Below are 12,010 nucleotides of genomic sequence, written 5' to 3'. Positions count from 1 at the left end.
TTGACCGTACAGATTTAAAGGCTATCTTAACAAATGTTTAGATATATTTCCTCCCTAGTGTTGGTCAACTGACGTAAGATTATGTCAGTATGTATATTAAAGAAAAGATCGATAAAATATCCTACTAATTTTATAATGTACTATTTTTATGTATATGTTTAAAAAAAGTTACCTCCCATTTGTTTATTAATTACTGTTTATTAATTATAAAGTATAGTTTGGCTACTTTAAAACAAAACATTTATTCTCATAACAATAGTAATATGATGATTACAAATATTGAACAAGTGTTTAAATCAGGTATAATCTCAATTGGTAATTGACCATAAATCAGGTATAATCTCAATTTATTATTTTAAAATTCTTCAGAGGATAGATTAGAAGTTCCAAAGTTAAATTAGACAAATGAGACTTATGTACAAAACTTAAAGCATTTGAAAAATAATATTCGTAGAAAGTTATAAATCAATTAAGCCTACCTAAAAATTAATTTTTTTATAGTTTCTCCCCCCCCCCCTAGTAATTGTGGGGCTATCATCTGGGGGTCTTTATCAGAGTTCCATGTTTATGGTGGAATATATTTTTTGTTTATGAGCTTGAACACTGTATTATCAGGAATAAAAAGAGACAGGTGCGGCAGAACGGACTTTTAAGCAGTTTCACTCAGATACTCTGGCTAAAATTGGGATATGCGGACATAGTTGGTCTTGTTATTATCGGCTACTGTTTCTGTTTTGGTCACTATCATCATCATGGTTTGGACCAAACAACATCTACACATCTCGGGTTTTTATCCTGTACAACAACACTGCTAATGAATTAGACTACATAACCCTTGCTTAGTGAAAGGTTATGATGTAAGATGTAATGTTCCTGAGATGTTATGTTGTAGGGAAACGTCAAGGCAGCTTGTGAAGTGTTGAAGCAGCTTGACGACTCCATCAAGTACAAGCCAGGCATTGTGAGTGCTTTGGTGACATTGTACATGGCTCAAGATCAAAGAGATGATGCCTCTAAAATCCTTCAAAACACTGTGGACTGGCATCGCAAAAACAAGGTAAAACCTTAATAACAAGTACTTTTAAAGAGTCCTATGAGGAAATATATTGTGTAATAGTAATATCGTAAGATAACTTGTGGAAGTTAAAACTATAGTATGTTATTAAATTTCTATACTATATACTTTTTTCTCTTATATTAACAGTTTGAGGAAAGCTCAAGTTAGAGAAAAAATTGGCACACCCCTTATGTAAGATTAGTAAGACCTCAATGGGTATTAATAGGACACCCAAAACGATAATTGTTTTAAACGTGTCATTATTGTAACTTGAGATGTTGCTGCCACTTTGTTATAATCAGATTTGTTTATAACATGGTATTTGCAATTACAGATGCAGTTGGAACCGTCAAATATTAACTGCCTTCCACCGGTATTAACAGTAGACATCCATATTACCATTTTGCTGAGTTGTATTTCGGTTGTCAAGTGTGAAAACAGCAATTTCCAAAAAGAGTAGCTAGGCCTGCCACACACTGATGCAGCATTTCACCTGAAGCAAGTGTTGCGAGGCAAAATGTTTCGCTGGGTACGAGTGCCCCATGTATTTCAATGGGACCCGCACACTCGTCAAGCAAACGTTGCGAGGCGCCTCGCAACGCCTTGAATCATTTAAGCAGCCGCTTGACAAATGGATCCCATACAGCATGATGCTTGATGTTTCAAGGAGCAAAACGTTCTGCGCATGCACCAAATCCTTTTTAATGTAAAGCGTTAGTAAAGCTTAGTGGCTCTCAAAACTCAATTGACCTTTTGTTGTATAAAAAATAACTCTTCTTTAAAAAATTAATTTTAAAGTTTCATTATAACTATATTTTAAATTTCCATCGAACATTGCTGTTTAATTGTTCTTGCTACCACTTTGATAGTCATACTCACCCAATGCAAAATAGTAAAATAATTAAGAAATTAACAAGGATTAATTAAATAATTAGTTATCTAATAATAATCATTTCTTACGGTATTTAAAACCCTTCCAATAAAAAAGTAAAGCAATTATGCAACAAAAATTTTAAAATTTCCCTATATCTGATTTAATATCTAAAAGGAAAGTCTTACTGTCCCAACACCAGATTGATTGGGTGAACCCAATGTTTTCTTTCTATTTAGCCCAGCATTTGCAAAAACTGACATACACTAATACCTACGTTGACTTCCTCGTCACACATAATCCAGTAAATTTGTATTTAAATTTACTCATAGCGAGAAAGTTTTGGGGTAGTTTTGATTTTTTTCCATTTCTTATGTATTTCGGGGTGCTGAATCCGAATCTGAGGTTTGCCAACAAAAATTCTTGACGCAACATTGACAAAAATGAGAAAAATATGGAAAAAATGATATTTTTTGTAATATTTGGCTTATAACTCTGAAACTATCAACTTTCCGTAATTAGACTATATTATAAAAATTAAAGTAAACAAAATTTGCTACAAGATTGACCCCTAATGTGGTAATCACCGATGAACCGTTTAGGCTCCAGAGCTGTTTGAAAATTGGAACATTTTGTGTTAGTTTTTAAATTTCTCCAATTATTCTGTCAATGACATATATTAATTGTATATGCCCAGGCAAAGGTCTTATATAAATTCAAAGTGTTAAAATTGATTTATTTTGTGTAACTGAACCGTTGGTTTTTTATTTAGTATACAGAAAAGTTACACGAACTGTTGCCGTTTAAATTATCCTCGTTTAGAGGGTTGTAATGAGGCAGGTTCTGGCAAACATTTCGATGCATTATTTGTGAGCATTCTAGCTTGTTCATCTGCACATATAAAAAAGGTTAAAAGTAAAAAAAATTACACATAATAATAAGTAACACCAAAATCAAAACTATCAAAATTAAAATAATAGCAATCTGTTAAATCATGTAATATCGTATGCACCTGATGACGTGATATTAAGATATACGTAAATAATAAAATGTTATCTAGGCATATACTGTTGCTAAGCATTTACATTGTGTGTAGATTTTGTAGGTTGTAGGTCCTAGGGCCTAGGGCATAGGCCTACATGAGCGTGGTAAGGGTTAATTGACTTAAGATAGTCAATACGAATTTTGGCTAGAAAACTAAATCCAACATTGCCTCACTGCCCCCAACTCAAGCAGCTGCGTAGACATAACTCGCTTAGAGTTTACATTTACATTCGGGTGAATGATAGGGGGTGAAAAAATTTGTATTGGCATATGGTAACAGTGCCAATCACTCTAAGCCATGCATCGGTCTTGAAATTTTACACAGAAAATTGTATAATGGGTGCCAATACGATTGAGGATGTACAATGGGCTGTGATGCTAGAGTCTAAGTAAGTAAGAAAGTAAGTATGGTACCAAACGCACATTCCTTTATTTGTTAACTTGTTAAATCTACACACAATATAAATGCTTAGTAACAGTATATGCCTACATAACATTATTATTATTTACGTAAATCTTAATATCACGTTATCAGGTGCATACGATATTACATGATAAACAGATTGCTGTTATTTTAATTTTGAAATTTTTTTTACTTTTAAACTTTTTTTAAATGCCCAGATGAACAAGCTAGAATGCTCACAAATAATGCATCGAAATGTTTGCTAGAACCTGCCTCATTACAACCCTCTGAGCGAGGATAATTTATACGGCAACAGTTCGTGTAACTTTTCTCTACACTAAATAAAAAATCAACGGTTCAGTAACACAAAATTAATCAATTTTAAGACTTTGGATATATATAAGACCTTTGCCTGGGCATATACAATTAATATATGTCATTGACAGAATAATTGGAGAAATTTAAAAACTAACAAAAAATGTTCCAATTTTCAAATAGCTCTGGAGCCTAAACGGTTCATCGAAGATTACCACATTAGGGGTAAATTTTGTAGCAAATTTTGTGTACTTTAATTTTTATAATATAGTCTAATAACGGAAAGTTGATAGTTTCAGAGTTATAAGCCAAATATTACAAAAAATATCATTTTTTCCATATTTTTCTCATTTTTGTCAATGTTGCGTCAAGAATTTTTGTTGGCAAACCTCAGATTCGGATTCAGCACCCCGAAATACATAAGAAATGGAAAAAATCAAAACTACCCCAAAACTTTCCTGGTAAAAACACAAATTAACTGAATTAACATATTAAAACAATACTATAGTAGAGGACCAGTAAAAATAAAAATTTAAATTTTTTGTTTCTTATCTTTGTTTGAAACCAAATGCTGAACCATGCTTGAACCTCTCGCACACTGGAGAAGCAAAGAATCAAAACGCTTCAAGCAAATTGTTGTGCTACATTTTGCTTCAGGTAAAATGCTGGATCAGTGTGCCTTATCAAACAGATTAGTTCTCATCACGGCTCACTTGAAACTTATCTTGTCCACAATTGACCATTCCTTCCAAATGCCTGGTCTCTGGCAGCAACCACAGATGGGATGGATCATCTTGGTAGTCTTTACCAGCCTTGTCCAACATGCAAAGAGGCCTGACGACAAAGGCAGATCTGCATATCCTTTGATTACCAACTTAGGCCTATAGAAGGCCTATACCTCCTCATCTAGACAGGAATCGTACATGCTTAGTAGGATCTGGGTGTTCATTGCGAGATCTTTCTGAATGCATGACCGAGAGGAAATTTCTGGTCCTGGAGTATAAAGATTCTTAAGGGATAGAATGGCTTTTTCCAAATCCTAAAGATTGGAAAGCTAGGCGTCGTCCATTCATCCAACTCCCAAAGTGGGTGTAGGGAAAAGCTGAGAAAAGATAATCTTTTTTGTTGCATTGAGTTTCTGGGTTACCAGTTTAGGTGAGCATTTTATCAAGGAAACTGCTGCGGGCTGAATTTAGTGGCATCGCTAAGTTACTGTATATTCAACCTACTTACTCAGATCTGGTGATGTTACAGGATAGCAGCAGTGACCTGAGTGTTCTGTGGAGACAGGCAGCTGACTTCCACTTGCGTGGAGGAGAGCCAGCAGTAGCAGCCAAGAGTCTGGAGGAACTGCTAAGAGTCAATCCAACTGACACCAAGACTCTGGCTCAACTAATCATAGCATACGCTCAGGTATAACAACTAATGTATGAGGTCATTAATGAAATCTAGTTTCCTCAGATTGGAGCAGTTGCTCAATTCTTTTCAGTTAAAAAATCAGCAACTGCAAACCAGATCTCCTATAACCAGAATGATCGGTAAGGGAAAATCATTATACTGGTAATGGGCAACGGCACATCAGGTCAAATTTGCTACGGCAGTCATAAACCTTTGTCATAAACTTTTGAGGTTTTTTGATAATCCAACCTTATCTTATTGCTGAGGATGAGTTTAAAAAGTTCAATGTAAATTTGTCCTTGTCAAAAATACTTCTCATAGAAATCTGGAAAACCTGATTATATAAAACTAGAGAGCGGTCGTTGCTGATATCATTGGTTTGGTTTAAGTAAAATGTTGCAGTAAAGTAAACAAGCTGTAAAGTGAATTAGCTTATTTAAATAACAAAAAAAAAAACACAACTTTTAGCTTTTAATTCAAAAACTCAATTCAAAAATTATATTTAAAAAGCTAGTTTCAAAAACTAGGTTGTAGATAAAATATCTTTACTTTATTCCTGTGTGTTTTTTTATTGTGTAACATTTTATTTAATCATTGTAGGACCAATGGTTTGTCTGTATCCAATACTGAGCACCTTATGAATGTTACTCTGTGTATTTCCATTGTTTGTAATTCAATTTTTTTTTAGTTTGACCCATCAAAAGCTCAAGCTTTGAGTAAAAAGCTACCGAGTGTTGCTGACCTTACCCCTTCAAGTGATGTGGACTCGTTGGAAACCTCAAACTGGATGATGGGAACTAAAGTAATTAAGAAAGCTGTCAGCAAAGTGGAGCCTTCCCCAGGGTATGTCCCTCCCTTCTTTTCTTATATGTTATAGTTAGTGATAGTTCGGTTGCTGATTTTATCTGTTCGGTTTTTTTTTATCGGTTGTCGGTTTTTGGATTTTTTCCCTTAAATATCTTATTTAAATAAAAAATGTCTCCCTACTCATGTAAAAGTAGTACACAGGTTGAAAAATTGAAATTGTAGCATACTTTAGGTAAGGGCTATTATACAGCAATTGAAAGAAGTAGATTAATCATGTTCAACAAATAAAGTCATAGTCATATAAATATTAGGGGTCTGCTTCGGGTCAGGGTCGGGCCGGTGGAAGGCCTGAGAGACCGGGTCGGGTAAGAGATTTGTTCGGGCCAAAAAAAGAATAATAATTTATAATCGAAGAAACACTCTTATATTATATCTATTATTGCAGAGGAATTAAATTGTTCAAATGAAAATTAAATATTATTAAGTTTGCTCACTACCTTTAAGAATAAAGACACAGCAGAGCAAATGCCGTACTGCCGCTAGCCAGAGCCAGTCACCTACTGACAACAACCGTGACACAACAGTGCAATGAAAACAAAGTCAAAAGATTTATCCTAAGGTACTAGTTTAATTTTATTGTTTATTCCATACCTGATAAAAATATATTTTAGTATTTTACATAATAAATTATAAAGAAAAGAAATATCTGATATAGTGTACAGATCTATATCTTGTTCTTTTATTTTCCTTGTCCTTTTTGTCATTCAGTAACAATAACACCTCTGATCGTCTGCTATTGCAAGTGTGATGTTTTATACTTAGGAAGCAGGGAATTAATGAAATATATTGCATGGTGTAAACGTGGAACTTTTATTTTCTTCTTCCTTGCAGTTTTGAAGCCAGTCAACAGGCCCTAAAATTGTAATATGTTAATTGATTTGTTTATAATATTTTTATATTAAGTTTCATTTAAAACTTTTTGTAATTTAGTTATTTCAACAGTTATGGAAATGGGAAAGAATGACTTGATAAAAAAATGCTATTTTCTTCTTTCTTGCAGGCAATTTCCAGCTATAAATAAGATAGTATAAAAATAAAACAATATAGGTACATAAATACAATATTTTTTCATATTTTATCATAAAGTAATATTATAAACACAGATGGAATATTTAAAAACAGAAGTCCGTTAATTAATGGTTTATGGCCCGACCCGATTTTGACCCGAGACCCGAAGGCCAAAATTATTTGCCCAACCCAAACAAAAAAAGTCTGACCCGCAGACTCCTAATAAATATAGGGTTGTTAGATGTGTAAATGATTTATTAGTAGAATACACTGTTTGAATCAAAATGTTAAATTACTGAACAATATTTAGAAACCCATAGAATAAAGAAAACTGTATACATTTTACTCACTAACTTATAAAATATTCATTCTGTCAACATTTAATGAGTGTGACACATTAGCCCAATTCCCCCCTCAACACATTCTTGAACTAGCCTGGCATTTTTCTTATCAGTTTCAAAATGAATTATATGTTTATCATAAGATGGTTACAACTATTACAAAGCTGTTTTTTTATTTTTCTGAAAATAAAGGAAATTCAATATGTAGGCCTAAATAAAACTGCATTAGCATGGAATATTCTGTGGATTATTGTCTTTTCAGTTCCGGTTTCAAAGTAAAATCAACTCATATCAATCTTAAGTTTATCTCAAGCTCAATTAAATTCTCTTAGTATATTTTACAGATCTCTCAAACAATCAAAAGACGTAGGCATATACCTAATTATTTAGGAGGGCTTATATAAATTGCTTGAATAACAGAAAATGAGGTTAATAAACTAAACGTTAAAAACATGCAAACAAGCATGCTTGTGGTTTTATCAATTGACAATTATAAAATAGTAAAAACACATATTTTAAGTATTAAATATAACTGTAGATTAGTTACACGTTTAATATGAAACCATAAACAATTGTATGGCATGGCCAGCGGTAAATTACAAATCCACGACAATAATACTGTTTATTGAGACATCAGAACAAAATTTACTAAACATCATAAATAAACTATCATTGCCATGATAAAATGCATTTTGGATTTCATAATTACCCTAGTAATAAATAATGGAAGTAAATGAATAAAAGAGATTAAAAATCTAAGTAATAAAACTTGTATGAGCTTGGACTCATCTTGGAAGTACTTGCTAACATTAACAAAATGTTTATTGTCTTGATAATGCGTTTGAGACTGCTAATGGGTTTTTTATTGCTTCATTACCATAGTAATAATTATTAAAGTCGTAAGTAAACAAACATCTGATAAAACCTTCTTCGTCATACTGCAGCAAAAAAGGTGTTTTTGATGCATGCGTTGCGGTCTAAAGAAGCACTTTTACTCTCTAAGGAGTAAAAATCAGCTGTTGTAAATTTTTATTGTGGCAATCATATTGATCTAAATTATTTATCGATTGATTTATTAGATAAGGTGTTAGCCTATTGTTGTCGATCGGTCATCATATCGATGGTATAATACTATATAATAATCGATGGTACACAATCGTAATACACGAAATGATTGAATCACTTACTAAACAACTGCTTTAGCAGAATTGAAAACAAGCTGGAAGTCGTTTTGAGAGGTTATCTTTACTTTAAAATTATTTCGTTTTCTAGCTTAGTTTGTTAAATGCAATGTGACAAAAATATAGTTCACCAGACGGGCAAAAAGTGTCTTTTAACCCTCGCTTATTTTTCGATCTCGGGTCAAAAAGAGTCACTTTAGGCCTTAGTGATGAAATATACTATTATGTTCTCCTAACCAATAACTACGCTCGCGGCAAAATAATACAATACACAATAACAGATAAACCGAAGCCGAAACCTATATTTTCAGACAGAGTTGGAATTTTTAATTTGATTAAATTTGTATGATTATATTTCTTTTATAATTTTTGAGTGGTTGTATGCTCACTAATGAACCCGAGTTGTAACATTAGGGAGTTTTTGTCAACTGATTCCCCATCTCATCACATTGTCTACATTTAGTTTTTCAAAGTCTGTTTTGTCTTTGGACCTCAATCTTAAATGTAAATTCCCAGTTCAACTCCAGTCCTTGCTTTTACAAATTGTTTCTCTGTGAAGGTCTACATCTGTTTTCTCTGAAATACACAGCAAAGTTACTACTTTTACTAGTTGAAGACTTAGTGGTTTTTGGGTTAGCACAATTCTGAACAAATATAATAGCCTATTAGTGTTTTTTTATTGTTATAATTTTCCCCAGATAAAAATGGCACATCATATCATGAGCAATAATGTATTATTTCAGAAGTGAGTTACTTCAGAAGAAAAAGAAGCGAAGGAAGCGTAAGGGTAAACTTCCCAAAAATTACGACCTTAGTTGTGATCCAGACCCAGAGAGATGGTTACCCAAACATGAACGTTCAACTTTCCGCAAGAAGAAGGATCGTCGTAACAAGGACATAGGAAAAGGAACACAAGGTGCAGCTACTGGAGCCATTGATCAATAGTAAGTCTTACAAGTTTCAAGAGGGAAATGTAGATAACTTTGTAAAGTTGGCTGTGTGTTTTCTTGAAAGGTGTGGAAAATATTGCTGTGATAAAGTATTGTGTAATTCATTATCGATTATAATGTTTTCAATATCTGACTGACAAACTTTTGAGCATTATCGTCATCTACTCACAGAGAAGTAAGACACAGAGGAAACATGCTTATGGAAAAACCATACACTTTTAGCTCGGGAATGGTGGGGCGGAAATATACTAGTACCAAGCCAGGAAAGCCCGAACGGCTATTGTTCACAACCTCAGTTGTACCGCACAGGCTCTTTTTTACAGTGTGAGCACTATTAGCACGTGATGGTGATGGTGGTAGAGGAGAGCGGAAGTGGACGACCAATAGAATTTGAACTAGACACAAGTGACTAGTACCATTGAATGTGTCTTCTGAATCTTACTTCTCTACTGGCATTTATTTTTTTTATTTATTTTTTTTTCTGTACTTTGTTCTTATCTTTTAATAATATTTTATTTAGTTTAATACCACTGTGAACAAAAATGACTTTGCTAGATGTGCCCTGTTAGTACCGTTAGACATCTCTTCCCCCAGAAGTGGTTTATAAACAGGGATAAAAGAATATATTTCCTGAGTGCAAAAGTGGTCTCAATCATGAAAGTTGTCAATATTAGCTGGTATTAACTGTCAGTCTGCAAGTATCTAACTTAAAACAAGACAAGATAAATCATTTTTGGACCATTCCTTTAAAATATTTTTATCTATAAAATTATGTTTCTAAAAGATTTTTATTCGTTTTTAACTTAACTGATGACTTGTATTGTGTTTATCAGTGACATTACCAAGATGCCGAGCCAGGCCAAACCTTCGCCCAATCCTCAGAACAGTCCCGCCCCTGATGCTATTAGAGGACAGCAGCGCAAAATACAACACAAGAAAAAGAAAAAGGGAGGAAAGTTTTAACTTGATCAAGTGTTACATATTTCAGAGATTAAAACTTCTTATGCAAAAATGTGTTTTTCCTGTTGTAGTTGGACTTGCTTAAAAACATTCATACTTACTTACTTACTTAATCCTGTCCTCTTCTACCGGTTGGTGTCGAGGTTACAAGGCGCCTCCATGACTTTCTATCTGCAGTGAGTGGTAGAGCTTCACGAATGGAGCTGCCCCTCTCACGCAGAGCATAAAGACATTCATAATATACCAAATTTATTTTCAGTCTCATATTCAAATTTTTCTTCTTCTCTAAACTCTGTGTAACAAATGAATTGGATATTTTACTCATTCAAGGTGCCATAGCCTCCTCTAATACAGGACCGCAGCAAGGGGAATGTGGCACTGTCGCAGATCATGGAGCGTATACACAATGCTAATGTTATTAGTAGCATAGCCTCCTCCAATACAAGGCCTTGGTGTGTGGCAATGTCACACCAGCCAACCCATAGCATATTTAGGGGGGGGGGATCCGAGTTACAGTAATCACAATGCTTAACCCTAGATCTGGCGGTCATTTTATTCACCAGTGGCGGGTATATTTTGGCCCTTTTGTAGTGGTACCATATATTTAGCCACAGAACATTTATTTGTGAATATAAGTACACACAAATATATATTTTCTGTTTCAGTGATAAATGTACAATAGAATAATATAAAAATATTTTTTCTTAGCAATGCGTTTAGGCGTAATAGCAAAAGGTTTGCAAATTTTTGTATTATGCAAATTAGAAATTTCAAAAGCAACCCACAAAAAAACCACAAAATAATATTTTTACACATTTTATCTAAATGTAAAGGTTGTGTAAAATATAATTCCCTAGGTAGAAATGTCAATGTTTTTTAAATACTCATAAAAATAAAACTATACAAAAATTAATTCTACATACATATTTTCTTTTTTGAAAAACTACCAAATTTTTTTGTCACGTAGGAAATAATAGGATGCATCAACAGAAAATAAAATGACTCAGTACAATAGGAAATAATAGTTATTTGTGCAACTAGTGAGAAAAGTGAGCAATTGACTCACTCGAGAGAAATCCTTACCGAGGAATGGGTTCTCGAGTGAGGCAATTGTACTTTGAACTCGAGTTGCACATTATACTTTTCCTACAGTTACCATAAAACAAATAAATTGGTGAAGAAACATAACCTATTTTTACACAGAAGTGAACGTTTAATATAACATTTAATGTGAAGTGACAAATACAACAGTACAACAGCTAACCAGCTGATTTACAGCCAGTGCTGCCAACGTACTTCGCGCGCATACGACGTTGCCTGCATGTTACGCGCTCACTATTTCGTGCCCTTTACGTTGCAAATCTGGAGTGAGACAAAGTAATTAGAGTGAGACAATATTAACATTGTCTCACTGATGAGCGAATTGGCCACTTTGCTTTCTCAAATCAGTGAGAGAACACGTACATTGTTAGGTAACTGTAGGAAAAAGATCTTTCTGAAAATATATAGTTATATGTAGTTGAATTCTAACATTTCTCAGTAATTTACGTTGGAATGTAAAATGTTGAAGATTTTTTTTACAAAAACATAATTTTTATGACATTTTTAAAACCAA

General features: G+C 33.5%; 1 protein-coding gene across 1 annotated transcript in view; it reads left to right on the top strand.

The window, feature by feature from the left end:
- LOC128985775 (signal recognition particle subunit SRP72) overlaps nt 1-10,447 on the top strand; it is a 39,964-nt gene extending 29,517 nt beyond the window's left edge. Inside the window, exons 8-12 of the mRNA XM_054405639.1 lie at nt 893-1,057; nt 4,945-5,103; nt 5,777-5,931; nt 9,229-9,429; nt 10,269-10,447. Coding sequence (XP_054261614.1) covers nt 893-1,057; nt 4,945-5,103; nt 5,777-5,931; nt 9,229-9,429; nt 10,269-10,398 — 810 coding nt within the window. The 3' untranslated portion in view covers nt 10,399-10,447. The remainder of the gene's footprint in view (nt 1-892; nt 1,058-4,944; nt 5,104-5,776; nt 5,932-9,228; nt 9,430-10,268) is intronic.
- Nucleotides 10,448-12,010: the final 1,563 nt, after the last annotated feature.

The sequence above is a fragment of the Macrosteles quadrilineatus genome, unplaced genomic scaffold (genome assembly GCF_028750875.1).
Source record: "Macrosteles quadrilineatus isolate MER2022 unplaced genomic scaffold, UCM_ALF_1.0 Scaffold_1__1_contigs__length_201487025, whole genome shotgun sequence".
Taxonomy (NCBI): Eukaryota; Metazoa; Arthropoda; class Insecta; order Hemiptera; family Cicadellidae; genus Macrosteles; species Macrosteles quadrilineatus.
Note: the sequence above shows the minus strand (reverse complement) of the source record. Positions and strands in the feature narration are given on the sequence as shown.